The sequence below is a fragment of the Pseudopipra pipra genome, chromosome 3 (genome assembly GCF_036250125.1).
Source record: "Pseudopipra pipra isolate bDixPip1 chromosome 3, bDixPip1.hap1, whole genome shotgun sequence".
Lineage (NCBI taxonomy): Eukaryota > Metazoa > Chordata > Aves > Passeriformes > Pipridae > Pseudopipra > Pseudopipra pipra.
In genome coordinates, this window is record NC_087551.1 from 109,718,741 (window position 1) to 109,745,705 (window position 26,965).

General features: G+C 39.9%; 3 protein-coding genes across 4 annotated transcripts in view; 1 reads left to right on the forward strand and 2 right to left on the reverse strand.

The window, feature by feature from the left end:
* Positions 1 to 172, reverse strand: part of ITSN2 (intersectin 2) — a 91,184-nt gene extending 91,012 nt beyond the window's left edge. Inside the window, exon 1 of the mRNA XM_064650661.1 lies at positions 119 to 172. The gene's annotated coding sequence lies outside the window, so the exon portion shown is untranslated. The remainder of the gene's footprint in view (positions 1 to 118) is intronic.
* A 715-nt stretch (positions 173 to 887) lies between these two features.
* Positions 888 to 20,736, forward strand: GCFC2 (GC-rich sequence DNA-binding factor 2). 2 transcript variants are annotated; one of them, XM_064650670.1, is made up of 18 exons: positions 888 to 1,302; positions 2,326 to 2,433; positions 3,844 to 4,008; positions 4,638 to 4,856; positions 5,839 to 5,918; positions 6,815 to 6,930; positions 8,651 to 8,837; positions 9,805 to 9,928; positions 11,175 to 11,253; positions 12,467 to 12,579; positions 13,332 to 13,531; positions 13,954 to 14,107; positions 14,385 to 14,506; positions 15,675 to 15,751; positions 16,627 to 16,693; positions 18,662 to 18,808; positions 19,161 to 19,285; positions 19,649 to 20,736. In XM_064650670.1, the coding sequence occupies exons 1-18, from the start codon at positions 969 to 971 to the stop codon at positions 19,761 to 19,763; spliced, it is 2,532 nt and encodes an 843-aa protein (XP_064506740.1). In that variant the 5' UTR covers positions 888 to 968; the 3' UTR covers positions 19,764 to 20,736. The 2 variants fall into 2 exon arrangements, with proteins under 2 accessions (XP_064506740.1, XP_064506741.1); XM_064650671.1 differs by having other exon boundaries at positions 13,957 to 14,107.
* A 403-nt stretch (positions 20,737 to 21,139) lies between these two features.
* MRPL19 (mitochondrial ribosomal protein L19) lies at positions 21,140 to 26,556 on the reverse strand. The gene is made up of 6 exons (XM_064650672.1): positions 26,451 to 26,556; positions 26,113 to 26,224; positions 23,865 to 23,983; positions 23,196 to 23,330; positions 22,243 to 22,424; positions 21,140 to 21,480 (listed from the first exon to the last, which is right to left on the reverse strand). Exons 1-6 carry the CDS (start codon positions 26,506 to 26,508, stop codon positions 21,265 to 21,267), a joined length of 822 nt encoding a protein of 273 aa, XP_064506742.1. The 5' UTR covers positions 26,509 to 26,556; the 3' UTR covers positions 21,140 to 21,264.
* Positions 26,557 to 26,965: the final 409 nt, after the last annotated feature.

A 26,965-nucleotide genomic window follows, 5' to 3' on the forward strand; every position in this document is an offset into this window, starting at 1 on the left:
TCCACACAGCAAATCACACACAGCTCAAGTCAGCACGGCAGAAATCAAAGGCTGGTACAAGCTACAGTGCAACTCCTCCCCAGGCAAACCAATTTGTCATCACTTGTCACAATCCCACCTTCCTTCTGTTCCCAGCCATATGTTCCCCTCCCCTCGCACCAGCTCTGGCACCTGCCTGACTCCTCCAGTGAGCTCAGCCTGAGGAAAGGGAGAAAAATGTGTGATTAGTTGTTGACAATAAGCTATAGCATCATTTTAAATTTATAATAATCATAGAATCACAGAATGGTTTGAGTTGGAAGGGACCTTAAAGACCATCCAGTTCCAACCTTCCTACCATGGGCAGGGACACCTTCTACTAATTTAGAAATTATTATATTCAGAATACCAGAACCGGATAAGATTTTGATGGCCCAGCAGGAAGCTGTGGAGCAGGGCAGGCACGGAACCACAGAATCAAATAGGTTGGAAAAATCTCCGAGATCGAGTCCAACCTTGTCAACCAGACCATGGCGCTGAGGGCCACGACCAGCCTTTCCTTAAACACCTCCAGGGACGGTGACTCCACCCTGGGTAGCCCATTCCGATGTCTTATCACCCCTTCTGTGACGAATTTCTTCCTAATGTCCAACCTGAACCTCCCCGGCGGAGCCTAAGACTGTGTTCCCTATGTCTCCCAGCACCCACCTCGGCAGCCCCTGCACCGACGGGCTCACAGCTGGGCAAACAAATCACGTTTTCACGCACCAATGACCAATGAATTACCAACAAAACGCCCTTTACTTTCCCCCGGCGAGACACCACACACCGTCCCCTCATTCCTCCGCCCCATCCCTGTTCCCGCCCACTCCCGGCGGGCGCGGCGCGCTGGGGTCGCCGCGCGTGCGCGCCGGGAGCCACGCTGGAATCAGCGGCGGGATCCGAGAGCGATCGCCCGGAACGATCACCGGGAACGATCCCTGGGAGCGATGTTCCGCCGTCCCCCGCGGAACTTCCGCGGCCGGCGACGCGCAGCCTCCAGCGGCAGCAGCGAGGGCGAGCCGGAGCCACAGCCGGGACCGGTCGCCGCCCCATCTCCAGACTCCGGCGCCAGCTCGCCCTCGGAGCAGGAAGCGGAGCCCGAGGAGGGCGAGCGGGACTCCCGCGGGGGTGCCGGGGCGGAGGGGCCGCTGCCCTCGGAGGAGCCGGCGCGGAGCGGAGCGGCGGCCGCGGGCCGGGGGCAGCGCCGAGCCGGGGCCGCGGCGGGGCCGGGCCGGGCAGGGAAGGAGCTGCTGAGCTTCGGCAGCGAGGAGGAACGGGAAGGTGAGTGGTCGTGTGTGTGTCCCTGGAGAGCAGGGCCTGGGAGCCCCGGAATAGGGCTGCCTGGGGCTGCTCCCTCACCGAGCGTCGGGCTGAGGGCGCGGTCGCCTTGTGCCTCTTTGTGAACAAACCCAGCAGTTCCGGGTCGTGGGTAGGGCTGTTGAGGGTTTGCAGAACAAACCCATACAAAAGTCTGAGCTGGGCCGGTTTAGTCTGGAGAAGAGAAGACTTAGACGGGATCTGATCAATCCATACAAATATCTCAAAGGCAGGTGCCAGGAGGATGGTGCCAGACTCTTTTCGGTGGTGCCCAGTGGCAGGACGAGGAGCAGTGGCCATAAACTAAAGCACGAGAAGTTCCACCTCAACATGAGGAAGAACTTCTTTACTCGGAGGTGACAGAGCACTGGAACAGGCTGCCTGGGGAGGTCGTGGAGTCTCCCTCTGGAGACATTCAAACCCCACCTGGATGCGTTCCTGTGTCACCTGTTTTAAGTGACCCTGCCTTGAATGATCTCCAGGGGTCCCTTCCAACTGTGACAGTTCTGTGGTTCTGTGAAAAGCAGTCAGATGATTATTTATGTCCACGTGCTTTTGTCTGGAAAACATTTGAAATCTTACCGCTGGAGAAAACCAGAGAGAACAAGTAGTGTGTGATTCTGTGACTAGTTAATAAGTTTAAATAAGTGAAACATAAATGTTTCAACTCTTAGGGTGTTGCCTTTGTGGCTGATGGCAAGATGTGGCCACTTTGATGAACACAAGCTGCAAAGAAATAGTGTTTTAGCAGTGCAGCAGCATTGCTATGTTGAGGAGGCTGAGCTGCACAGTTTTTAATTAAGAGGTGGTGGATCATGAGTGATAAAGCCATAGGAAGAATTAGACTTAATCCAGCCAGAACTTCAGAATTTATGCTATGCACACATAGAGATGTACCTGCACTTTTATATGTGACACCTATATGTGTGTGCAGATGTTGCTGTTCTTGTTAATGTTACTCAGAGTCATTTTGTTTTATCTGGATAGGTGAAGAGTTTTTCAAAGTTAAAAAGCCGTCTTTCAATGAAGTAACCTTTAGAATTCAAAAGAAGGAAAGCCTACTGCCTGCACAGAGAGAAGTTGAAGAAAGCAAAAGTAAGTACTTTTTTAGTTAAGTGTGTTATAAAATACTTATATGTCAGTGTATTACAAATATGTCAGTTAGTGGAGAGTAATGCACAAATACTGATTTTAAGGGGTTTTTTGGTTGTTACTTTACACGTTTATAATTTTAATCTCTTTGTGTTGAAATTATTTTTGATATGACCTTGGTGAAAGAGATCAGAACTTGGAGACTGTTCATGAGAAGATCTGATTATGCAGAACCCCTATAGTACATCAGTTAGTAAAGTTCTCCTACATTTTTACCTCAGCATCATATATTTCAAACTATGTGCCACCTGTTCACTGCTTATTGCTGTCAAATTGCAGTTTGATCTGAGTATTGGCATTGAGAGAAAATGTGAGCTTAGTAGGATTTTGTTTGATAAAACTTAATGTAAACCTTAAACTTTGTGTTATTAAATTGTGTGCTCTTACACTATTTGAATATGTTAATTAAATGCACAATAGCCTTGATTATTCTGGTTGTATTCCTAGCTTCATTGAACTATAGTCACTTGCCCAGAGAAGTTGTGGACTCCCTGTTGTTCAAGGCCAGGTTGGATGCAGCTCCAAGCAACCTGGTCTAGTGGAAGGTGTCCCTGCCCATGGCAGGGGGTTTGCAACTACATGATCTTTAAGGTCCCTTCCAACCCAAACCATTCTATGATGTGTTTCCTGGGAAATTTTGAGTTTGTGTTTTTTACAGACAAGTGTGTCTAAAAGTTCTCTTCCCCTTTTGACACCTCTGTCAATTCACAGATATACTATATTTGCTAATGTTAGATAAAAATAAATTAGATTGAGAAATAATTCCATTTGAGATTGTGATTCAGATGAGATGGTAAATTTTCTTAGTAACTTCTTATAAAAGTATATAAGATAAAAAGTGGCACATTCTGTTGTTCAGTAATCTGATGATTTACTGAAGGTGTAGTGGCAGATGAGAAGCAATATTTTTAAAGAGTTTGAGAATAACCATAGACAAGACAGATACACATAAATGTTTATAGTTTAAATAAGAGCTCCCTCATTGTTAATGCTTTAAAAAAGTGCTTTCTAAATACAATTTTTCAAGTCAAGAACCCAAATATGCTGTAAGCTATCAGAATATTAATCAGTTGTTATCTGGAAGCTGATCTCATTGCTTTTGTGCATGTAAATACGCCCTGTGTCTCAGAAGGACTATCAAAGATGCTTTGATTTGAAACAAGAACTGGCTTGTAAATGACTGTCTTGGAATGTCACAATTTGACATGTTTTGATGAGAACAGGTGGGGATGGACAAGTGACCAGTCTTTGCTGCAGCAAGCTGTAAATAATTACTGGAAGCCAGCTATGGCACATCAGATTCCAGCAATAAAACTAAAATCATTTATCTTACTTTTTTTCCCCCTAATACAGAGATCTGCCAGTTGGAGCCTGGACCTGACAACACCAAAGGCACTTGTGAAGAGGAGGATGAGGAGAAGGAGGATGAAACTTATTCTTCACTGAATGAGGACTACAATAGCTCAGACTCTGAAAATGATTCCAACTCTCCACAGAGAAAGAAGGATTTATCACCAGGTTAGTTTCTGGATTTTTTTTTTTTAAGGAAGTTATTTTAGAATGTTCTTTATTTGAAGTACATGACAGGTGAGATGAATCCCACGCAGCTTAAATCATGTAAGATGTAGGCGTCTCTTTGTGCTGAGTCAGGGATACCCTTCTTCTGGAAGAATAGCAATGGTTCCCCCATTTTTTTAATTACAAATATTTGTTGATTTGGGGAGTAGATCAGAAATTATGACCATTGACTTTAGAAGAAAGGCAGCAGAAAATTCCTCTTTAACGATACACAATTCCCTTCATGAGATGAAAATAAAATCTCACTTTGGGGCTGATTTTTAAACTTTGGGTTCCTTTGTAAGCTCACTAAGTGACACTGATCTTTTGGGGAGACAAAAAAACAGGATGGGCTAACAGAGATTTATTTAAAAGAAAAAGTCTGAGGTTTGTTTTTGGACTGAGAGCCACTTTTTAAGGATGCTTTTCCATCTTCTTATATTCGACATGGTAAGTGTAGTAGAAAAACATCTGGTGTCCTCTATCCAGAATTGTACAGTAGTGCTGAACAGTTGTGATGATTGGCATTAGGAATGATACAGAGTGTTGCTTTCAGTCTTTTGCTTAGATTTTCTTTCTCCTTGGTGCAGGTGATATCCCCAGTGCAGCTCACGTTGAGGCTGCTCGGAGGAAACGTCACTTAGCCAGGACCAAGGCTGATTATCTTCCATTGGATGTTTCAAACAGTCACCATGTCTCTGGAGGAAGAAGAAGCAGTGATTTCGAGAGTGAGGATGAGTCTGAAACAAAGAATATCGATTTTGCCCCTAAAATGAAAACTCTTAGGCAGAGGATGACTGAACAAATGGGTGAGTTTGTGTCGTTTCTCCCAGTGGCTTTGTTTTACTGTCTGGAAGAATGTGAGACTTTCCAGTAAGCAGTGAGTGCAGTGCAGGGCTTTGCTCCTCAGGGCTCTTGGAAAAAGGCTGTACAGTTGGTACTTGTGGGTTATATGGGACATAAACTGTTTAGGTCTTGCTTGTAGTTGTGCAGGATACTTAGAGAACCATTTAAAAATTTTTTTTGGCTTTATTGACTGCAAAAAATTGCCTTGCAGGAGGTACATTTAATGTGGATAAAGTTATTGTAAATCCTACCTCCTGCTTCTGATCTGGTCTTCCAAGTCCTCTCTGTGCACTGACATTATGACTCCTCTTGAAAAAAAGAAAAAAAAAAAGCAAACCAGCATTCCAGCCCTTCAGAAGTGAACACACCTATTGCACACAAAGCATACCTGGCTTTTCCATTGCTTTTATCCTCTTGGAGCTTAATAATGTTGTTTATGAAGCACAGATTTACTTTATTATTTGAATAAGGGTTATAAGGAATGCATAACTACAAGCCAGTTCTGCAATTCTAGTTAATGCTAATGAGATATTTTTGTTTCTTTCGTAGAGTGTTTTGGAACACTTGAGGGTTTGTTGGGTGTAACGTCACTCAGTGGGTTACAGGCTGTACTTATACTCTTATTTACGTGTTATACACAGCTTTGCTTTGAGGCATAAAACCAAGATGTTTGTACTCCTCCCACTGCAGTAGCTGACTGAGAAACAGTACGTTGGGGAAATTAATATTAGTATGAATTCTGCAAATCCCAGTAGCCATTTCCAAGCATTCTTTGCCTTTCGGTTTGGAAGTCCTCTGGCTGCACATTTTTCACCTGCTGGTTTTTATGTGTACCACTTCCTAGTAGTGGTTGGGAGACCCACTTGCTTTAGAGGGAGGAGAGCATGAGAAGGGAAAAAAATAAAGGATGCATTTCCATCTAATAATGATTGTTTTAACTTGCAGTGTCTGTGGGTGATGGATCAAGTGAAGATGAAGCTAAGTGGGAAGAACAGCAAATAAAGAAAGCTGTTAAACTCTCTCAGGTGACACACGCTTTCCTAACAACTAGAAGTTGCTTCTTTGCTCATGCACAGGAGAACTTGTCTGGAGTACTGTCCTATCTCCTTCCTGCCTCTCATTAGAGAGGATTTTAGGAAGTTATACCCTGATTCTTCAGGGAAAGGATGGGAAATATGGGAAGATGATAAGGAATATCTGTCTGGCTGTTGAGAAGCAGGGTGGTGGTGTCAGCCCCAAAGGCAGGTACCCGTGAGTAACAAGAGACTCTGAGAAGCAGAAAAGAAAATTTTGAACTCTTGACTTTTTTCCTGCCATGCAAGGGATCTTGAAAATAAGAGTATGCAAACAATACAAGTGTTATAAAACTGCAAAGCAAAAATTATTATTTTGTTGTGCTTAATTTCTGTTGGGTGGCAATCTGAGAGCTCTCTTCATAGTTCAGCAGAATTCTGAAATAAACTGTATTCTGATGAGTTGGAAGTTTTGTTTCTGGCTTGGATCACCTACTGTAGATGAGACTAGGAATATCTGAATAGCCAGCTCTTTATGTCAGAGTTGACAATTGTAGTAATTTTTCCAATTTGCAAATTTTGGGGAGTAGAGGACTGGGAGAAAATTACATCTTTCTGTGGCTGGTGTTCAAATCCAGTATGTTTTGATCCAGGTCCTCATACTCTACTTGTTTCTGGAAAACTTAATTCTGCTGTTCAGGAAACTGCAACAATTTTTAGCAGTAGACCTTGTTAGTCATAGACTTCATGCTTCAACTTGTGTTTGGGCTAGATTTTTTGGTGATTGAAATATGTATCTTTATATCATATGTTTAGTATCCAAATGATATGTCTTTGTTGATCTATAGAGCTGCAGAGAGAAAAACAGTATAAATGGTGTATTCAAAATTGACACTTAATTCTTGTAGGAAACTTATGACGATGCTTCTGCGCATAAATATCAACCAGCTAAACCCCAGTTTGATACCTCTGTTTCTCTACCACCTGTGAATTTGGAAATTGTGAAGAAGCGACTGACTGAAAGGTAACTCCTTAATTTATGAGTTGTCTGAGTTTTGTCACAGAATGAGACAGTTTTTTTTTCCAGTGTATTGGGGGACTTTTGGGTTGTTTTCATGAGTAATACACCTTTTATTATATCTAATGGAGTAGTGCAAATTTTTTACTTTACCTGGCAATTCTTTGTTGTAGGAGAGCATTCAAGAGTGTTTTTGTCAACTAGAACTTCAGAGAATAGATTCCATTTGAAAGAGTAACTTCAGTTTAAATGGCAGCAGCTTTTTGTGCTTGCTGGTGGTTTTTTACAGGAGCATTGGTTTGATGTTATGTTTGCCCAGCAAGCAGAGCTTCATCTGGGGCAGGTGGAGCTGGCACTCCTACCTCTCCTATGGTTGTTCTTAGACTAGCTGCAAAAATAGATGAATATTTCCTAAAGCAGCAGTAAGTTCTCTGCAGCCTGTTTAGAACCTGCCTGGATTTTTTTTCTTTATTCGTTTGCCAGGCTGTGACTTTTATTCAGCTGTTCAGCTGCTCTGTGGGCAGCTGAAGTGTCCTGGGATGGAGGTGGGAACCTCCAAGAGGGTGTGTAGGAAGGTCAGCTGGGGTCAGGCAACTTAAGGTGAGCCATCCCCTGTCATCCCTCAGAGCACTGGAAAGCAGCTGCTCAGATAAGTTTAGACAAGTAACATTATACAACTGAATTGTAAATATGTGCTATGAACTTGCACTGATCTCTCTCTGTATATGCCTTGCTTTGTACAGACAATCAGTGACACATTTGTTTAAAGAATTGTAACTAAAATGGGCTGAATACTTGTGGAATTGCATGCTTTCTTTGCCATATTCATCTGAAAGGAATTGAGTTAATTGAAGTAGGAATTTATGTACAAAATCAAATAAGGAAAATGAGAATACAGCTTATCAAGAGTAGGAAATCTGTCTGGAAAGCAGCAAGAAGGAGAGAGGGAACCTGTTTGATATCAAGTTTATAGATGTGTTTATCACAAATGCTGAAATAGATTTTTTTTTTAAACTTGTAGCACAGTAATAAAAATAGCTTAGTTCAGTTATTTTCTTTGAAAAGTGTTCAGTTCAGGGAAGTGAAATAAGTTGTGATCTGTTTCTTGGTTCTGTTACAAGCTTGTTCAAGCTGAGCAAATACTTGGGATATGTAAGAAGGGAAGGGGGGGAAAAAAGAGAGGAAGCAGTTTTAATGTATATAAATGTGCTGTCTATCTAATAGTGACAGATGTAGACATCAGATTTTGGGTTTTATCACATACTGTCAAGGGTTGTCAGTTGGTTTGTATTTAGTAGTGAGTGTTTATAGGTACTGCTGTCCATGCAACCTTCATTGCACTAGTATGGACATGCTGATGTGAACTGTAGTTTTCCCCAGATTACATTGGGTACAATCCATTTGATAATGTGATATCCTATGATTTGCCTTTTTAGGTTTTGGGAAGTGTGGTGTACTGAGGAATCTAGGTAAATTGTTAGTGGTGCTTTCAAAACCAGCACTACACATAAATGACATTTGAGTCTCCAAAGCATTATGCTTGTCCATACCCCATACTTCTGCAAATGTTGGCATGGGTAGATCTTTCAAAGCTGCTTAGGTCAAATGCAAGTACTATTATTAGCACAGGCAGAGATTTTGTATGTGATTATAATGGGAAATCTGGTTTGGAATGCATCAGCTGTTAAGTTGGCAATAGTTCTAGTTGTCTGGGTTTCTCTTTTAGGATAACATCCTTACAGGATGTGCATCGTGCCCACCAGAGAGAATATGAAAAATACATGGAGGACATGGAGAGCTCAAAGATGACTGTCCAGGAGTTAGAGAAGCCTTCAGATGCAGCTCTGAATTACAAATTCTACAGGGCCATGAAAACATACGTAGAAAACTTGATAAACTGTTTGAATGAAAAAGTATGTATGTTTTTCTCTCCTCTTTTTTATTTTTTTTTTTCTAAGATGATAAAAGTGCATTCTGTCAATGAAAGATGAAGCATTTTTGTTTGGAAATGATGAAGAACACACCCAGTTAAAAATCACAGTTGTATTAGAAATTTCAATGTGGAAAGATACAAAATACGGAGAAAACAAGTCAATCCTCACCTGAAGTGATGATCCAGTTAATGTAGGCATACAGACCTGAGCTGTGGTCTCACTTAGATTCTGTTGGATGAAAACAAAATGTTGTTGGAGGGAGTTTTCTGCAGTTCTAGAAAGCGGAGTGGGCTGAAGTTAAATGAGAGGTGACACACAAGTTCATTTTTGGGATCTCAAAACGTCTTTACTCAGGATTACATAGCAGAGGTAGTAAGAATTTCGTGTTAGGTTCAAGCTGGGATTGAGTTAGCAGAGCTGTGTGAGAACTGTATGTGTTTCCTGAACTGCAAACTTCATGTGTTCAGAAGGATAAAGGTTGGGAGAAGGGGAAGAGTGACCTGAAGTTTGGCATCACTGGAAGTAAACTGCTGTTATCCTCTATAGATTGTGATATCAAATGTAATTTACGTCTCTTAATTGCATTGCAGTTGTGAATTTCTTTAAGTAACTAGGAAGAGAAGAAATTTTAGTTAACGAATATGTTTTCTTTAATGCTGGCAGCTCAAAAGCAAACTGAAAGCAAACAAGGGGCACCAACAGTGTATTGGTGAACCTTTTTGTGTGAAGTCTTAGGTAGTCCCTGATGAGCAACTGGCATTTAGTTTGTGTTTTCAGCCTTATAAAAAAGCCTGAAAAGCTCCAATGATCAGGAACTTACTTTCCAATGTATAATACTTCAGTTCTAATTTCACAGCTATACTAAAAACCCATGGAAACTGGTTTTTGTTCTTTCTTGTGGGATTTAAATCAATTGAAAACCTGATTACTGTTTCCTGTATTTCAGCTGAAGGACATTAATGAACTGGAATTGGCTGCACATGTACTGCTTCAGCAACAAGCTGTGACGGTATCAAAGAGAAGGCAAGATGAACTGAAAAATGAATCTGCTTATATTAAGCATGTGACAAGTTAGTATGAAGTTAGAAGTTACTTCCTACTGAAACATCCACTCTTTGAGCAGAAATACACAGTTACTTTTTGGGTCAAGTTTTTAATTTTTGTCTTTGACCTCCTTTCCCCTTACTATTGTCAGTAGGTGTGTTATACTACACCTCATTTAAAATTCTTGCCTCAGTAATGCCCAAGATACTGTTTTTCTCTGATTTAATTGCTTTGAATGTAACATGACCAAGTACCTTGTCAATTTTTAGCTATTTGACTCAGCAATTTCCCATTGGTATTTAAAAAATGGGAGTCAGTTTTCCAGTAGGTGTTAAGTTGGAGAAAGCTTACTTATTGTGGAATTCTGTGAAAATCTGGAAAAGCAGGGTGTTTAATTGTCAACATCACTTTTACCAGTGATGTTGACAATTTTACATCAGGCTGTGTGTCTGCTCAGAATGGAGATTCTAAACCAGGAGGTGACACTTAAACATGTGGCAGAACATGAAGAAAGAAGCCACTTCATGTGTGGGTTTTATCTAAAAGAAAACTGTTGCAGTCACTATAGGAAAAGCTACTACAGTTTTCTTATCTCATATTTTCCTTCCACACCAATGTATTGTTTGTATGGTGTGTGAATCTCTAGCTGCTGCTATTTAAAAAACCCAAACAAACCAGACCTCCAAACCCAAGCCCTTTAAAACTGTTTAGGCAAAGCTGAGAGCAATATGCTTGGAGCTGCTGGGAACAGATGGAGGCCAGATGCACTGGTTCCTGGTAACTAGTAATCATATGGGTTCAGTCTTCATGGGATAAACTGCTGATGAAAGAAAGTAGCAGCCTGGATGATTTTGTAAAATGGTGCAGCAAACTGACAGCAGGTGTTAAGAAGAAAAGGGTAATGCCATAACAATAGTTGCCATTAAAGTGGTTTTACTTCCAGCTCATTACAAATGAGGATGTGCTTGCATGTTTAGCAGCACTTATAATTGTGTTTTAGGTACCTAGTTGTATGTAATATAGTGGAAAGACTGTTTTTTCTTACAGTTCAGTAGGAGTACACTTTTTTTGGCATGTTGTACACATATCAGCCAGCTAACAGTGCTATAAAGGAATTTACTCTGAGTTACTTTGGGGTTTCAATTAGGAAGTTTGATTTTTTTCATTGGCTGTTTTCTAAATAAAAAATAATAGTAGGAGATTATTTGTTTCCTGTTTGGAACAAAAAAGGAATCTTGTCACTTCATTTTTGACTGTTTCTGTCTTTGGTAGGTGGGAATAACAAACCAGTGGAAAGTGGATTGGAAGTTGGTGAGAAGACACAGCTTCTGGAAATGTGTGAGCATCGAAGGTAGCTATTGCATAGAGGTGCACTTAACTGACAAATGTGCTGTGCATTAACTTCCTATCATTCCTGCAGTCATGGAGAATGTAAACCTGTAGGATTACTAAAGGAGATAACACTAAAAATATGTATTTGCTTTCCAAAACTTGATGTACTTGGAAACTGTCTATCAGTTAATGTCATTCTCTTCACGTTGATTTGAATCTGAATGCTAACAGAGCTGGTTATTTTGGATTAACAAGTCTTAAGTGAGGTGAAAGTATATGAGGGGAGCCTTTTCTTTCCTGTTTTAATTAATAATATTATGAACTTATGCAGAAATATATTTTTGTGTTATGTATAAATTGGAAAATTGGGCAGAATTGTTTCTGTTGAGGAAGTGGTGGTGAGTGAAGCAAACTGATATCTAGCCCCAGGTCTGCTATCAATGTAGGTGACAGATAATACATTTGTGTGTTGTAGTGTTCAGAGATTGATGCCAATTTTTTTTTACATTATTGGGAGCTTTGAAAGTTCTGCAGTTGAAATGGTGCCTCAACTTGTAACTATACTTTGAAGCAGCAAGTGACTTGGAATTTTAATGGATGAAAAATGGTATAATAAGAACTTTTGCTTGAAGCAGTTAACTTTTGCTTACATCAATTGGCAGTTTAAAAGTATTTATGCGATATCAATTTCTTATCATATATATTTTCCTGTGGCAGGAATCCAAGTTATTGATTTTACAACCTGTTGTTCTTGGTGCCATTGCAATAGTTTTTGAGCCCAACTGGCACATGGGTGCTATCACAGTTTTTATGTAGACTGTTGGACAAGTGGTCCAGAACTCAGGTGACAAAGTCTAAGAGCTCAGTTGTTGACTACACACTGAAACTGTCAGACAGTGTCCAGTTCCATGCCAGATGCTCAGTGTTCCAGGTGGGATGAGTTGTTAGCCTCATCAGTGGGAAGGAGGTGAAATGAAGGTTATTACATGGCTCATGGGGAGGTCTGAGGTGTTGCTCTAACCTCTTTTATGTCAGTTCCCAAACCCCCTCCTTCTTCCACGGTTTGTGTCCTTATGGTTACACAATTACCGTTGCTCTCTCATTGCATTTTCTTAGGCTGTTGCTCTCACAACTTGCTTTAAGTACATCTTTTGAAGTTGGGTTATTTTTCATTCAGCTTCCTCCTGCCTGCATGGGAGAGGATAACTCACTGAGTTCATTCCAAAATGCAGGACTTGCAGACGGCAGGCGAGGGAGCAATCAGGAGAAGCTGATCACCACGAGGGCATGTCGAGTGATGATGAGCTGACCCCCACAGAGCTGGGCGAGTTCCAGAAGAGCAAAGGTTGGTGACAGTATTAATGTGACGTCCTACAACAAAATACCTTTCTGATATTTTTTAATGATTTTTTTCTTTTTTTTAAGTGAAGGTGAAGAAATACTTCATTTGAGTTCCGTGTTCTTAGTTACATACTGTAGAAGAGAAATGCGTTCAGGCAGTTCTGACTAATGACTTGGGAAGAGTAGATGGATGGTTGTAGATTTCTTTTGGTGTGAGTTCTGTGGTGGCAACATTGCACTTGGCTCTTGAACTAGAAGTAAGCTCTGTCAGATTATACTGGAGCTGATCTGACAGTACTCAATGCAGTGCTGCAACATGTTTTGTATGATCAATTTGTTCCCAAAGGTAGAGAGTGAATTAAAAGGTTGATGTTTTAGTTATCTGGAATGAATGGATGAAGAAGAGGAGAGAAAGGCATAATACCTTTTGTTCACATAACAGCAGAAGAGTTTTCATGTCTGAAATTTTATCACTGTGGAATAAAGTTTGAAACATAGTTGTCATATAAATCTGTGAAATAGATAATGAAGAAACTTGCCTTTCTTTGGTCTTCTGACACTATTGTTTTCTAAGACTGGGTTTTCCAGGGAGCCAGTTTTAAAACCCATTTCAGTGTCAGGTGTGTTAAAGATAAATAACAAGTACAATTATTATACAGATGTTTATTATGTCCTATAGATGCATAAACTCTTCAGCTTATGCCTCAATAAGTTCTGTGATTGTTTCTTTTTATTCCCAATGAATATTATCCATAGATAACGTTTTAGAGGATAGTAGGAAAGTCTTTGAAGATGTACATGCAGATTTTTGTGACATCAGAAAAATCCTGTTGAAATTCCAGGAATGGAAAGAGAAGTTTCCTGACTCTTACTGTGATGCTTATATCAGTTTCTGCCTGCCTAAGCTGTTAAATCCTTTGATCAGAGTTCAGTTAATAAGTTGGAATCCTCTTGAGGTAGGTGCATCAACTGACTTTTTTTTCAAAGATTGTGTGTATGTATTATGTATTAATATGAAAAAATTATTTTTTTTCTATACACAGCACAGTGCTTTAGAAATTAATACAAAGCTACTGTATTGTCTCAAAAATTGAAGCATGTGGTTGGAGTTTTCTAAACTTTCCCCTTTCCTTCAGCTCCTTTTGCAACATTCCCCGTAAAAAGAATTCTTCTCCCGAGTTCTTTCAAGACACTTCAACAATCCTACCCTTTTAAATTGTTTTAATTCTAGGTTTAAATCTAGTTTTCCTGGTTTGCTGTTTTGACCCATTCAGTGTTGAGGGTGGATCTGAAATTAAGTGGGAATCTTGGGTGTCGTTGGATGGAGCTTTTCTCTTAATCCTGACCAGCTGAATAACTAACAGGAGTGATCTTTTAGCAGAATCTTACAGAATTGGAAGAGATGCCCTGGTTCAGAGCTATAGAAGAATTCAGCGATGCAGAAAACGTATCTGAATCAAAAAGGGATGATGATCATGATCAAGAAGTTTTGCCTAAAGTGATTGAAAAAACTATTCTTCCCAAAATTACAGGTATAATAAGATTGTGTTGAAAATGTTCACTGCAGCTATGCAATCAAACCTTCAATAAGAGTGTGGCTATCAAATAATGTTAGTTATATAATGTTGCTCTAAGGTGTAGTGATTATGTAGTTCCACAGAGTAAGGCTAGAGTATCCTCTTTAAGATTATTGTGAGAGGCTGAGCTTTTTATATAATTTACTTCTGTTACATTGTAATGTCTTTAAACTAGGGTGGATAAGTACTTGTATATTCATCGTGAATGAAATAAATTCCTATTTCTTTTCAGCATTTGTGAAGAGTGTGTGGGATCCTTTATCTACTTCACAGACAAAGAACCTTGTGCAGCTTTGCAATAACATCTTTGGAAAACAAGTCCTTTCCAAAAATGAGTCTAGTCGAGCAAGAGAGGTAAAAGCTCCTGTGGTACTGGGAAAGGGGAACTTTGCCCATTGTGTGCTTTTGTGTGTGCTCCTGTGGGCACTGAGGACATTCTTCTGAAGCTGTTTGGTTCTGATTACTTGTTTGTTTTGTCACTTTATATTAAGATGATTTAATAGTTAGACTATTAAAGGTCTCTGATCCTCTCCTTGTTGAAGATGATGGGACACTCTTGAGGCACTAATTAGTTCCTGTTACTAGAAAAATTCTGCCTGTACCTATTCAGAATCTGTTTGTAGATCTAATCTTATTTCACCACATTTAGATTCGCATTCACTTATCTTTCCAAATTTGAGCTTTGAATGCTAATAATGCTCTAGTGGTTCATTATTTAAGCTTTTATTTGTAAAGTAGACCTAGAATTTCGAAATTTGAAAATCCCCAAATGTTAATTAGTTAGTGAGGAGAAAAACTTCTTCGTAATCTTTGCAATCTTTTAATAATTACTTTTATACACGTACTCACTCCAGCAAGCCCTTCTTCAGCCTGACTCAAGTTTTGTTCTGATGTAAATTTGAAGGTTCATTTAGTATAAAACTGGTGAAATAAGATAGCTGTTTGGTCCCTGAAAAGAAGTATTTTAAAGAAAACGTTTATGCCTTCCAAAGGTTGCAGTTTTGAAACCATGACTTGAAGTCAAGTGGTACAATTGACCTTAGACAAGATACTGTTTGTACAGAAAGTAAAGTAAACCAGAACTTTAAATAAATAGACATAAACAAGAGGTAGGTGGCAATCCATGGCACCTAAAAGCATGTTGCCTAGAAACACATGTATCCTAGCTATAGTGATTTTTTTATGTAGAATTTCACAGTTTTTCATGGGGATCCTATGTGTATAGCTTAATTTGTTGTTAATCTATACAGTTTTCCTGCTGCCTTGTGCAATAAAAGGCCTCACTTAAAAAATAACTTCATTTTAAAGAGTCCTCTAGATTAACTCTGTAGAGAATTGCAACAGTGATTTTTCTACTGTTTTAATATATTCATGGTCTCATATATATTATATACAAGTGGCAACTATAATATCTCTAGTTAACATATTACACTTCTACATGAACAAAATAACCATTGCCATTGTTACAAATGGAATATGAAGTCTTTCTTTTGAGGACATATTAATAATTCTTTTTTAATAGGATTTGATGAACACAGTTGTCCTAAGAATGAAGAAATCCGTAGAGGAAGATGTCTTTATTCCTCTCTATCCTAAAAGGTAAGATGACCCTGTGACTCTTCATAACTTATATTTTTTTTTTAATTCCTCGACCTTTCTCCCCCACTGATGTAGATAATGTATTGTAGACATCCATTAGCAGAAAAAGGAACAAACGTGTCTTCTTTGGTTTTATTATAGGAAAGGTTATGAAGCCTTATTCCTGTTTATGAACTCTTTCTAAGGGCAACTCTACTGACTTAATGCTTTTTCGCACTGGTAACCAAAAGCAGCTCAGTATATGAGGTCCAGAGCCTGGTTTTAGTGTAGTGACTTACATCAGAGGGTCTAGTGTTAGTTTAGATAGTCTGGTATCCCATAGATATGTCCCTGGATTCCTCCTGTCATTCCTAAAATAGGGGGTTTGTTGTTGATGCTCATTGTGGCCACTGTAAGTGTTCAGGGCCAGGCTGGTTGGAGCTCTAAGCAACCTTTTCTAGGTTGTTGCAGGAACTAAATGGTCTTTCAGGTCCCTTCCTACCCAAACCATTCTGTGATTACTGGACAGTATTTCAAAGATGGGAATAAGTAGGAGTCTGGGACATGTGGGGTTAAGGTACAGCTAGGAGAGAAGCTTTGCTAAATCTGGGATGTAGAAAATGTTTGGTTCTAAGCATTGTTGTTCTGATACGAGTCCAAGAAATGTAGACATGGGTGTTACCAGCTGGTAATTTTATTGGAAATTATTTCACAGTAGTTGTACTATAATGGGCTCAAATTGACAGCTGTTTCCCTAGGCCTTTATTCTGGTTGTGGCCAAAAGAATTACAGAATTAACATTCATCAGTATCTGAGAGATCAGTTGCCTGTTTATCTTCTTTTAAACTAAAAAAAATAATCCTTATTTTAACTTTTTTTCTCCTTCTCATGACCAGCACTGTGGAAGACAAGTCGTCACCATGTTCTAAATTTCAAGAAAGACGGTTTTGGTCAGCTGTTAAGGTAGAGAAAAGAAAGGTTTTTTTACTGTGTTTTTATTTTTTCTTTGAAATTAATTTTAGTGTAAAAAAAAAAAAATTCAGTCAGGAAATATTTCTTCAAGCAAGTCTAATTCCTGGGATCTGAATACATTTTTATTAGGATGGATAACGATTTTGTGCAACCTGCACAGAGAACTCATCCTTCACTGAGCAAGATGGTTTAAGAATGAACTATAAATGAGCATTTCATTTTCTGTTTAGCCAACTGATACATCTTCTGGTAAGAAACTGATCTCACCATCTGCTCCTGCTGGTTCATTTTTTTTTTTCCATGTAATGGGTCCACAGGCTTGTTGGCCTTACATCATATTAGTCACTGTCACCCAACACTGTGGGAACAGACAGGTTCTTTTGGAGATCCTGTGCAAAATGATGATGGCACTAAGCTGATGGCACTAAGATGATGGTACTTACAATTAAAGCTTTAGTATTTTGAACAGAATTTTAGGATCAGCATAGTGTTTTATGACCAGAATGGCACAGTATTGTTATAATCCAAATCGGCATAGCATAATTTTATAAACTTACAGCATAGCTTAGTTTATGGCTTCTAAATATGTGAATTCTCTGTAGACTGGGTCAAATCTTAATATTTGGATTGCATAATCAGTAATATAAGTCAGATTTTAGACTAGAAACGTGGAGGACTGTGAGTCACTCAATCCTTGGAGGAAGCAGAGGATGGTGGAGGTGTCCCTGGCCACTGTGATTGCTCATGGGTGTCTCTGTACAGCAACAGTTCTGGTTCAAGGTCCCCTTAGCACTTGTCATGGCTTGATTTTCTAGACAGTGCTCTGTGTGCTGTTCTGCTTCTGTGACAGAGTTGTCACTACCCCTGGGTTGGACAGGTGCCCGGGACCTTCTAGGCTGGTAAGGATGGGGTAGTCACCCTGTCACCCAGGAATTTTGAGGGTGACGTGGAGGGAAAGAAGAAATCTGTTTGGTTTGTCTCCTTGGTGCACAGGACCTTCATGGCCTGCTAATGAGGAGAAATGATTGGTCTAATACCTGACCAACTCAATCACAGGGAATGGCTGTTTGCCTTATAAAATGGTGTTATTTATGGTAACCATTATTGTAGAATATAGTCACTGTGGTGTTCATATAAGCAGTATCAGTACAGTTTTACTTTTGGGGTACTGAGTTGAGAATTCCTGAATGCCTGTGATTCGGTTTCTACTTAAGTTGTGTTTCCTCTAGGAGCAGGCTTCTTACTAAAGATGAGATTTAGATGCATAAAAACCCATTAAAATCCAAGATGGTATTCCAGTTTCCCTGCTATTCATGTTGCTTGTCTTCCTTGACTCAGAACAGGTTAATTTTCAAGTAACTTACCTTCTTATGTCTGTGAGCAAATACCTCACAGACACAGCCTTACACTAGACACAAAAATGACAACAATTGTAAGTATTTATAGTGATAGGGGCAACAAGAAAAACCCTCGGTGCCTAATAATACTGACATAAAAATCTTTGTGCTGCAGTGAACTATGGCCACCAACCTCATCATGTTATGAGGGATTGAGCAGATGTAGTAATTTTTTACAGTTTTGCCTTGGATTCTCTGACAGTTTACTTAGTAATCTTCTGTACTTAGCAAATTGTTAACCTATTAGAAGGGTAAAATGCTCTTCCCAGCCTTGGGAGGTCATATATACATGTATTAGAGTGTGTGTGTGTGTGTGTGTGTATCCAAATCTATATCTATATCATCTATATCTATATCTATATCTGCACATGTAAAATTAATTAGATTATTTATGATATGCAGTTTATTAGTGGCTAAGTCACAGTAAGTTTGGAGAGTGAATCCTGGGGTAGTGGACATAATATTACTGTTTTATCTTTCTCTTGCATGGAACTTGTAACACTGTGTTTTAGCACACTTACAGCTCCCAGATACACAGATTCTTTGTTTCTTTTTCCTACAGCTGCTTTCCAATGTTGTTCTTTGGGATGGGATTGTCCAAGAAGATAAGGTCCGTGATTTGGGATTGAGCAAGCTACTGAATCGATACCTTCTCCTGAACATCCTAAACACACCTCAAGGGCCAGATAATATAGAAAAATGTAAAAAGGTAAAAGATAACATGTACATTGGAAGAGGGTGTATGCTATAAGCTTTTTTTTTCATGAAGAGGGGTCAAAACTCTTCATGAAGATGGAATATTTAAATAAAAAAAAACTAAACAACATTTAAAATGTGTTTTTAATTTTTTTTTAATGACCTTGGTGCGTAAAAACATTTTAGAGCAAATACTGGTCTCTAAGTTGTTAAGAATAACTACTTGGAAGGATAATCTTGGTTTGAAAGAAAAACCACACTAATAATGACTGAACCTGCCTGAAAGTTCCTGTCAGAAGTGATGTGACTTGATTATATTGAAATACTTTTTAAACTTTTTCCAAATATTTTTTTTGTGTGAGCAGGTGGTTGCTTGCCTCCCAGAAAGATGGTTCCAAGATCTTAAAAGTGGATCAACTCTCCCCGAATTAGTGAACTTCTGCCAGCACTTGCTGCAATGTGCCCATACTCTACACAAGAATAACCGCAGGTATTAGATAAAGCTTTCCTTGGGATTAAAGTGCTTCCTCCAATACTTTAAGTACTTTTTTAATTCCTTAAGCCTTACGTATTTTGCACTGTCAAGGATGCTCTTGTCACATGCATACATAAAACAAAAGATAGGGACTGTGATGTGAAGGAGTGCTTCTGCAGTTCTCATTTAATGTGATAGTTTGAGGTGGTAGATGTTGGGTACTGTTGGTGACCAGAGAAGCCAAGGTCAGCTGGTGACAAGTGGCCAAGGAGAGATACCTGAGTCTTTTTAAAGTTAAAAACCATAAAGGGTACTTAAGACAGGTACATAAAAATGCTGCTATAAATTTTTTTCCTTTTTTTTTTTATTCTTAAATAGTGATGAAACAAAAGAAGTTCTTCTCCTGTTGGTGAGAGTGGGAGCTCTGCATATTGTTGAAGACTTCATTGATGAGCATAAACTGGAGCACCTTAAGTCAATGATTGGGAAATAGAAATGTTTGAAGCAGTACTTACATTACTGAAACAAGCCTGCTGTTCACACTGGACCAGTTCTAATATGACATTTAATTAGTGGATCCTGCCTACCCAAAGATGTAATGGTAATCACTGTCCTAATGTTAAATATGTGAGGTGTTTTTCCCAAATATCTTCTGCTGCCATTTACTCTTAGGTTAAAGTGTCTTTAGAAGTTACAGCTGTCAAAGTTAAGTGATGGTTCAGGCATTCTAAAATGTATGACAGTGCTTTACTGCTGTATCTGTCTTGGAACGATTCCTGGAAACAGAAAGTGCCTCTGAAGTTTGTCACTGCTAGCCTGCAGACAATTTGACAAGCTATTTTCAGTATTAATTGCTAAATGTCATTCTGACTCAGCAGTCATTGAGCTCTTCTAACTTGTGGTCCACAGTGATTTTTGGGAGGGTTGTTGTTAAGCCATTCCTAGTGAAAAAGAATTCATAATACTGCTGGAGTTTGGACCTGATAGAGAAACAAGGGGGGCAGTGTAAGGAGTCAAGCTTTTACTACAGACACCATAATGATAAGTACAAACCAACTTCAGTTACTTTCTAAGAACTGGAATTCTAGGAAACTTTTCCTTTTTGCTTCCCAGTAAGATCTACTGAACCTTACTTCTTCATATCCTTGTTAGATTTCTGATGTTTTAGAACTTTGTATATTTACAATAAGTATTTTTACAGAATAACAGGGATGCTTCACTGTGGAAACTGTAGTGTATCAAAGACTCTGTGTTTACTTGTGGCTGTATTTCTCCAAAATCATCTGGGACTAGAATTTAATTCTTGCAGACTTAATCCCTTATGATTTCTTTATATTTTTTAAGTTAAAAATATATTTTTGTCAAATATTTTAATTGTAAATAGCTTTGATCAGTGTTAACAGACAAAAGATTACTTTTTAAATAATGTTGTTTTATTTTGAAAATAAAATATTTTTCTGTGCTAATGACTCCTACAGTTCAATTCCTTCACATGTGACAAAAATGTTAAGTATGAAAGAAAACCCTCAGGCTCCACTAACCCTCATTACCTTTGGGAGTTATGTTGCAAATCCTGCTTTCTAATAATGAATTTCTGTTGCTTTTCCTCTCAGAATGACAACAAAAATGCAACTGCTGATCAGCAATCACCACAAGCTGATGATCTCATTGCTTTTCTCTTGTTTTCCTTTGTCTCATCCCAGCTTGTCTCTAGCACAAGCCTTGTGCTATTGCAAAAATGTAATTAATTGTTCTATCACAATTTAGCTCTGTAGATGTTTGTTTCTGGAAAAAATATTCCTTGTAATGACTTGTAAGCATTGGGAAGGCAGTGGACACTTGAGTCACAAAAGTCTGCACACTAAAATCTTCTGGAAAGGTTAACTTTATTGTTTGCTTTGCCTATGTATATACAAAATTTGGCAACTGCTCATCCACACAGTAAATTAAAAATATTAATTTTCTCAGTAATTCCTAGACTGTGAAAAACAGTATTATTTTTTAAGTCCTTCATTCACTTCTTTCCAAATTTTTTCCTCTATTTTTGAAGTATCGTATTCTCGCAGCATATCAAACTCCAGCCATGGCTGGCTCCACTTCTGTGCTTCTTTCATTTTGCTTTCAGGTAGCTCAAACTTTATTCCTTTTATATTGTATTTTGGTCTTTCCCACCGTTTTGACCATGGTTTAGGTTTCATTCGTACCTGCAGCTAAAATGAAGGATTAAAAAATAAAAAAAAGGTATTAAGTAACTGGATTTTTGATTGTGAGCTTAGCAAAAGGTGAGACAACTGCTACTCTAACAGAAGAAAAGTAAGAGAAAATTGACCAATCTGTCAGTGTGTTAAGGAACTACTACTTTACACTGTTAGGAGAAAAGGAATTTTTTTGTCCATGTTGTTGTCACAGCATCTTGTGAAAATTTTTAATTAACACAGTCTCAATTTATTACACAGTCCATAATTGAAACATAAAGTGAACTCATCTTTTGTAGTTTTGTTCCTTATTAAGGGAAAATAAAAGTAGTGTGATAGGGAAAGGGAGGAATGATCACCGTAAGTTATTGAGTTCCTACACAACACTCTAACAGTGTCTGCTGGTTTCTGGATCTTGTCTGAGATGCAGATTTTAGGTGACTCACCCATCTTACCTTGGTGTTTCCTGACACCAACCACTCCCAAACAACCCCATTAACAATGACATTTCTGTAAGAAAAGCCATCCCCTCTGCACAGAGTTCTACAGAGGCAGGTGGAGGCTGCTACTCCTTGCATGTCTTCAAATTTAACTACTGAGGATAGTAGGTGTTTACATTCTCAACATTCTTTCGCTATAGAAATGGTACAAAGACTTGCCTGATTTCATCTAGTTTTGTCACCCTGGTAACTAATGTAGCAAAGAGCTGATACAGTCAGATATGGAAGTTACCTAAATAATCCTCTGCTTCCCCTCTCTGAAACATGTGGCTCCTACCTTGTTTACAGGAATTTCTTCGTGGTCCAAACGAGACACAGGTTTCATATTCACATCAAAGGTACTGTATTCGGGGAGGGCATCTCGCAGGTACATCAGGTTGTCATCCAGCCTCTTTTCCAGCTTCAGCACTTCGATCGCCTGGATCCGAGGACTGTACAGTTCATAACATATCTCAACACCTTAGAGAGGGAAAGTCAGGTCTAATGAACCAAATTCATTAGAAATACTAACACCAAATTAGTATTTCTTTAGTGCTACACATTCCTGTATCATTGCAGAACTGCTTTTTACTTCTCAGAGAACTACAGTGCTGTGTGCACGTCATTGCACTGTGTCTGCACAGGCAACTGCAGGTTTCTTTGAAAGTCAAGCCTTTGATAATAGGATGGCTTACAAGACATTGCATGACTTGAGTTTAAAGAAGATGAGCTTGGCTTTTAAACTTCACTTTCTTTTGGTTACTATGGATGTTATTGTTCATTTCAGTGTATATGAAAAGACACCCACCCCTTTTGTATTTGCTCTCAGAACCTCAGTATTTAATTGCTCCTAATTTTGTCATAAACCAGAATATGATCCTATGATAAAACTCTGCTAATCTGTTGCTTGTTAAACAGTTCACACACATCCCCAGTTCATGTGCTCAAACTGGGCTGGTATTTATGTGGCTAGCAACAGACTGCTCAGGCTCAGACATAAGCACAGTCATCATGGAATGTCTAAAAACCACCAAGTATACAGACAAAAAAATTACTAAGCAGTTCCATGCCTTCAAATACCGAGCACATTAACATCTCTGTGTACAGAGTTTTAGGCTTGCAGGATACCCCAATGGGCAGACTCACAATTTTACTTCAGCCTGCTGTCATCCTCCCCACAGACTAAATTTCTACAACTTACACATTTTTTGCTTAACACCTGTACCATAATTACCACAGTTAGAGCCCCACCTTGGTCTTCTATGACATTCCGAAGGACAAACGTAGCTCCAAGTCCTTTCCCTCCTCTTTGGATGCAGATGCCAACAAACCGGTTGGATTTGTTATTGGCATATGGATCTGCAGTGGTCACAGCAAGCACACTGCCTGCCAAAAAAAGGAGTTAAAATAAACAGGCTGTCCAAGTCAATAAATGTGGGAAGTGTCAGACAAAGTGTACATATTTAGGCACATTGGGAAAATACTTTGTTTTCCATCAAAACTGACAGAAACAGAACAAACTTCTAACATGACCTGAATGAAAATATGAATATATGTTAAAGTGATACTGCAGATTAACTACAAACCTTCTTCATCTTTATTTTTTACTCTTCACTATCCAAATTGAATGAAATACTTTTAATGTATTTTCCTTTCCTGAGCTTTACTGGTAAACCATATGTTCAAGTGCCAGGACTGAAAAAAAAAACCACCTAAGGTAACACATTAGGATTATACTTTTAGTGAATCTGGATGTAAATATGAGATTAAAATACAAAGTACTATGTATAAAACACATACTAGTTGTTCTAACATGTGACACTGATGTTTTATTTTATTCTAAATCTGACCACACTTTTTAACACGCCACAGAATGTAAAATACTGACAGAATTCTGAAAGTTTTAGTGCTGTTACTGACCAACATAGAACTCTGGGATGTTGAAGACTTTTCTTCTCTGTATCATGTCCTTTCTTTCCATATAGTATTTAAGAGGATCTGTTCTCCCTCTGGGAGGTATAAATTCAGGGCTCAGGAACCTGTAGGAACAGCCAAACTTTTAAAAGTATGACACAAAAGCATTTGCATAAAAAGTAGTAGAGAAGTCCAAGTATTTGGTCTAAAAATTACCAGCTGGTTAACCACCACCAGCTGCCTTTTCAGAGATATAAACTGCAGTTCATGAAATCACCAATTTTATTTTATTATGGTTTTTTGTTATCCAAAAGGTGTTTTTTTTTTTTTTTTTTTTTTTTTTGCAGGGCTTTATTGTTTTGGAGCTTTTGGAGCTTCTTGTTTTGTTTTTGTTGTTGCTTTGTTCTTTTAAACAGATTTTTTCCAAAACCAGTAATACGTGTTGATATTGGAGGGGCTTGATATTGACTGAAAGAGGACAGTTCATTTACTGCTGCCACAGCTGAGGAACAGGTTATTTCATCATTTAATTGCAGTCCACATGACAGAACACTTACTATTTGTTGATTTTATAGTAATAGATATGGAACAATGTATTACAGTTTTCAATCTATTTACACTCTATTACAGTTTTCACAAATTGATTCTATAGGAGACATGACATAAATGTCCTTTTGTGTTAGAGAAGCTTAAAGGGACTCGTAAAACTATTTTCTGCTCCAAAAAACTAAATCATGCCCAGGAGTTCCCACATGGCCTGGACCTCAATTATCTGACTGCTGAGTTGAAGGCAACACTTCCTGACATGGATTGGCTTGGGCTGAGGACCACTTCCAAAAGATCATTTGGATGTGGCCACTCCAGTGACCACTTGGCCTCAGAGCTCAAGGAAGAAGGTGGACTCGTTTAATTCACTAGGACAGATGTGACTTAAAAGTCCTGGATCCGGTCAGGAGAGAAGTGCCCAACACAGAGAAGGAGAATAAATGCAAACCTGCTTTACAAACCTTACAGGGGCTGTGGGAGGAGCACAGGGAAAGTGTGTGGCAGCACAGAGGTTCTGCTGCTGCCCATAGGCAGCCACGCAGAAAATAAACAACTACAAACCTACTCATGGTCTTCAAAGTTACACAATCTCAGAAGACTAAAATGCCATTTAAATGATGTAGCCCCCGTTCTACTCAGCTGTCACATCATACACTGCACTTTTTAGAACAGCCATGTAGACTCATCGCTTCTTAAAAGATATTTCTATCTGAAGACAGAGTGGGCATTTTTATAACCTGATTTTTAATACCTTTCCCCTTCCTAGGCTGCCTACATGCTATGGGTTTAGTGGATGTTTTTTTGGAGAGGAAGATGAACAATACAGTACTACCACTCCTTCCAGACACAGTATGAAGTTTTAAAGGGCGTCATTTAAAGCAATGCATATTGGGTTTAAAACCCAGGGAGGCTGTGGCTGCCCATCCCTGGAAGTGTTCAAGGCCAGGATGGATGGAGCTCTGAGCAACCTGGTCAAGGGAAAGGTGTCCCTGCCCATGGCAGGGGGGGTTGGAATGCGATGATCTTTATGGTCCCTTCCAGCCCAAACCATTCTGTGATTCTATGAAATGGGTTGAGGTGACATCAAAAATACCCAGAATGAGACACCTCACAAGGATTTCACCACTGCTGACATCAGCTCCACTTTACAAACAGTAAGGCATGTGCTCACAACTGATCTCAAGGTCTGAGGCAAAGGCAGACACAGGACACATTTCCCTGTCACCCAGTGGTACATGAAAGAGACGCTTTTAGCAGAGAGAACATCACATGTTAACCCCAAATCTGCAAAAGTGTTTACTGCTGTACACTTTTTTTTTCACGTTTCACTGCTTTCAGGAACTCCAGAACACAGCATTTTAAGGTGTTCTAAGCATATTTCAACACAAATGATCTTTGCTAGAACTTTACAAATTGTATGGGTTTTTCTTTTTTTTTTTTTTCCTTTCTTCTATTTTGTGTAATAACGCCTTGGCTCTTTCAGTAAGTGCTCACACAATGACCAGCCTGCAGCAGACCTGGACATAAGCCCGGGGTGGGCACAGGGATAGACTCCCTTCCCTACCTCCTCTGGGACACACAGACACCCCACCTTCCCTGTCTCCTCTGGGACACACAGACACCCCACCTTCCCTGTCTCCTCTGGGACACACAGACACCCCACCTTCCCTGTCTCCTCTGGGACACACAGACACCTCTCCTTCCCTACCTCCTCTCCGCCCTCTGCTTCTGCTTGTCAATAATGACGGGCTTCGGCGGCGGCTGGAATTTCGCTGGCTTCCCATCGCCGCTCGCTCGACACCCCGAGAGGGAAAAACACCCTGTAAAATAAATAAAATAAATAAACGAAATAAATATAATCCCCGTGATTTCAAGCTGATCCAACCCCCCCCCGCCCTCCAAAAGAGGGAGCGGGCATCCCGCCACAAGGACACCCCCTCTCGCCCCCGGTCTGTGGGACAGGGCCGGGCATGAGGAGGGCTGCGGGCAGGGGGGGATGCTCGGGAGGGGTGAGGGATGAGGTCCGAGGGGCCGAGCGGTGCTCACGGGCGGGCAGGGCGATGGCGATGCCCCTCGGCCCCAGCCTCCCACAGGCGGCCGCCATGGCAGCTGCGGCGCGTCCGCTACGGCGAGCGCGGAGGGACAAAACACCCCCTCACGGGGCGGTGCCAAATCGAAGATGAAATTAGGTTGGATGATGGGGTGAAATTCCTCCTTGTGAGGGCGGTGAGGCCCTGGCACAGGTTGCCCAGAGAAGCTGTGGCTGCCCCATCCCTGGAAGTGTTCAAGGCCAGGCTAGATGGGGCTCTCAGCAACCCGGTCTAGTGGAAGGTGTCTCTGCCCATGGCAGGGGAATTGCAATTTGGTAATCTTTAAGGTCCATTCCGACTCAAAACACTATTATTCAAAAATGAAACGAAACAAAGCGGCTCCTTTCACCCCCATCCCCCATGGAGGTGCCGTGTCACTGGGATGCAGAGCTGGACCTCATCAGTGAGTGTGGGAACACAGCCCAGCCACACTTGCAGTAACTCCTTGGACATCACAGACATCACAGGAAT

What these genes read in the sequence shown, in the direction of transcription:
- MRPL19 (XM_064650672.1), bottom strand. Translation starts at nt 26,508, where the DNA reads ATGGCGGCCGCCTGTGGGAGGCTGGGGCCGAGGGGCATCGCCATCGCC. An exon ending in CGCCATCGCCCTGCCCGCCC is followed by an intron (nt 26,225 to 26,450) that starts GTGAGCACCGCT and finishes TTTATTTTACAG; the next exon opens with GGTGTTTTTCCCTCTCGGGG. An exon ending in CATCCCAGAGTTCTATGTTG is followed by an intron (nt 23,331 to 23,864) that starts GTCAGTAACAGC and finishes TTTTTTTGGCAG; the next exon opens with GCAGTGTGCTTGCTGTGACC.
- GCFC2 (XM_064650670.1), top strand. Translation starts at nt 969, where the DNA reads ATGTTCCGCCGTCCCCCGCGGAACTTCCGCGGCCGGCGACGCGCAGCC. An exon ending in CGAGTTCCAGAAGAGCAAAG is followed by an intron (nt 12,580 to 13,331) that starts GTTGGTGACAGT and finishes TATTATCCATAG; the next exon opens with ATAACGTTTTAGAGGATAGT. An exon ending in ATTCCTCTCTATCCTAAAAG is followed by an intron (nt 15,752 to 16,626) that starts GTAAGATGACCC and finishes TCTCATGACCAG; the next exon opens with CACTGTGGAAGACAAGTCGT.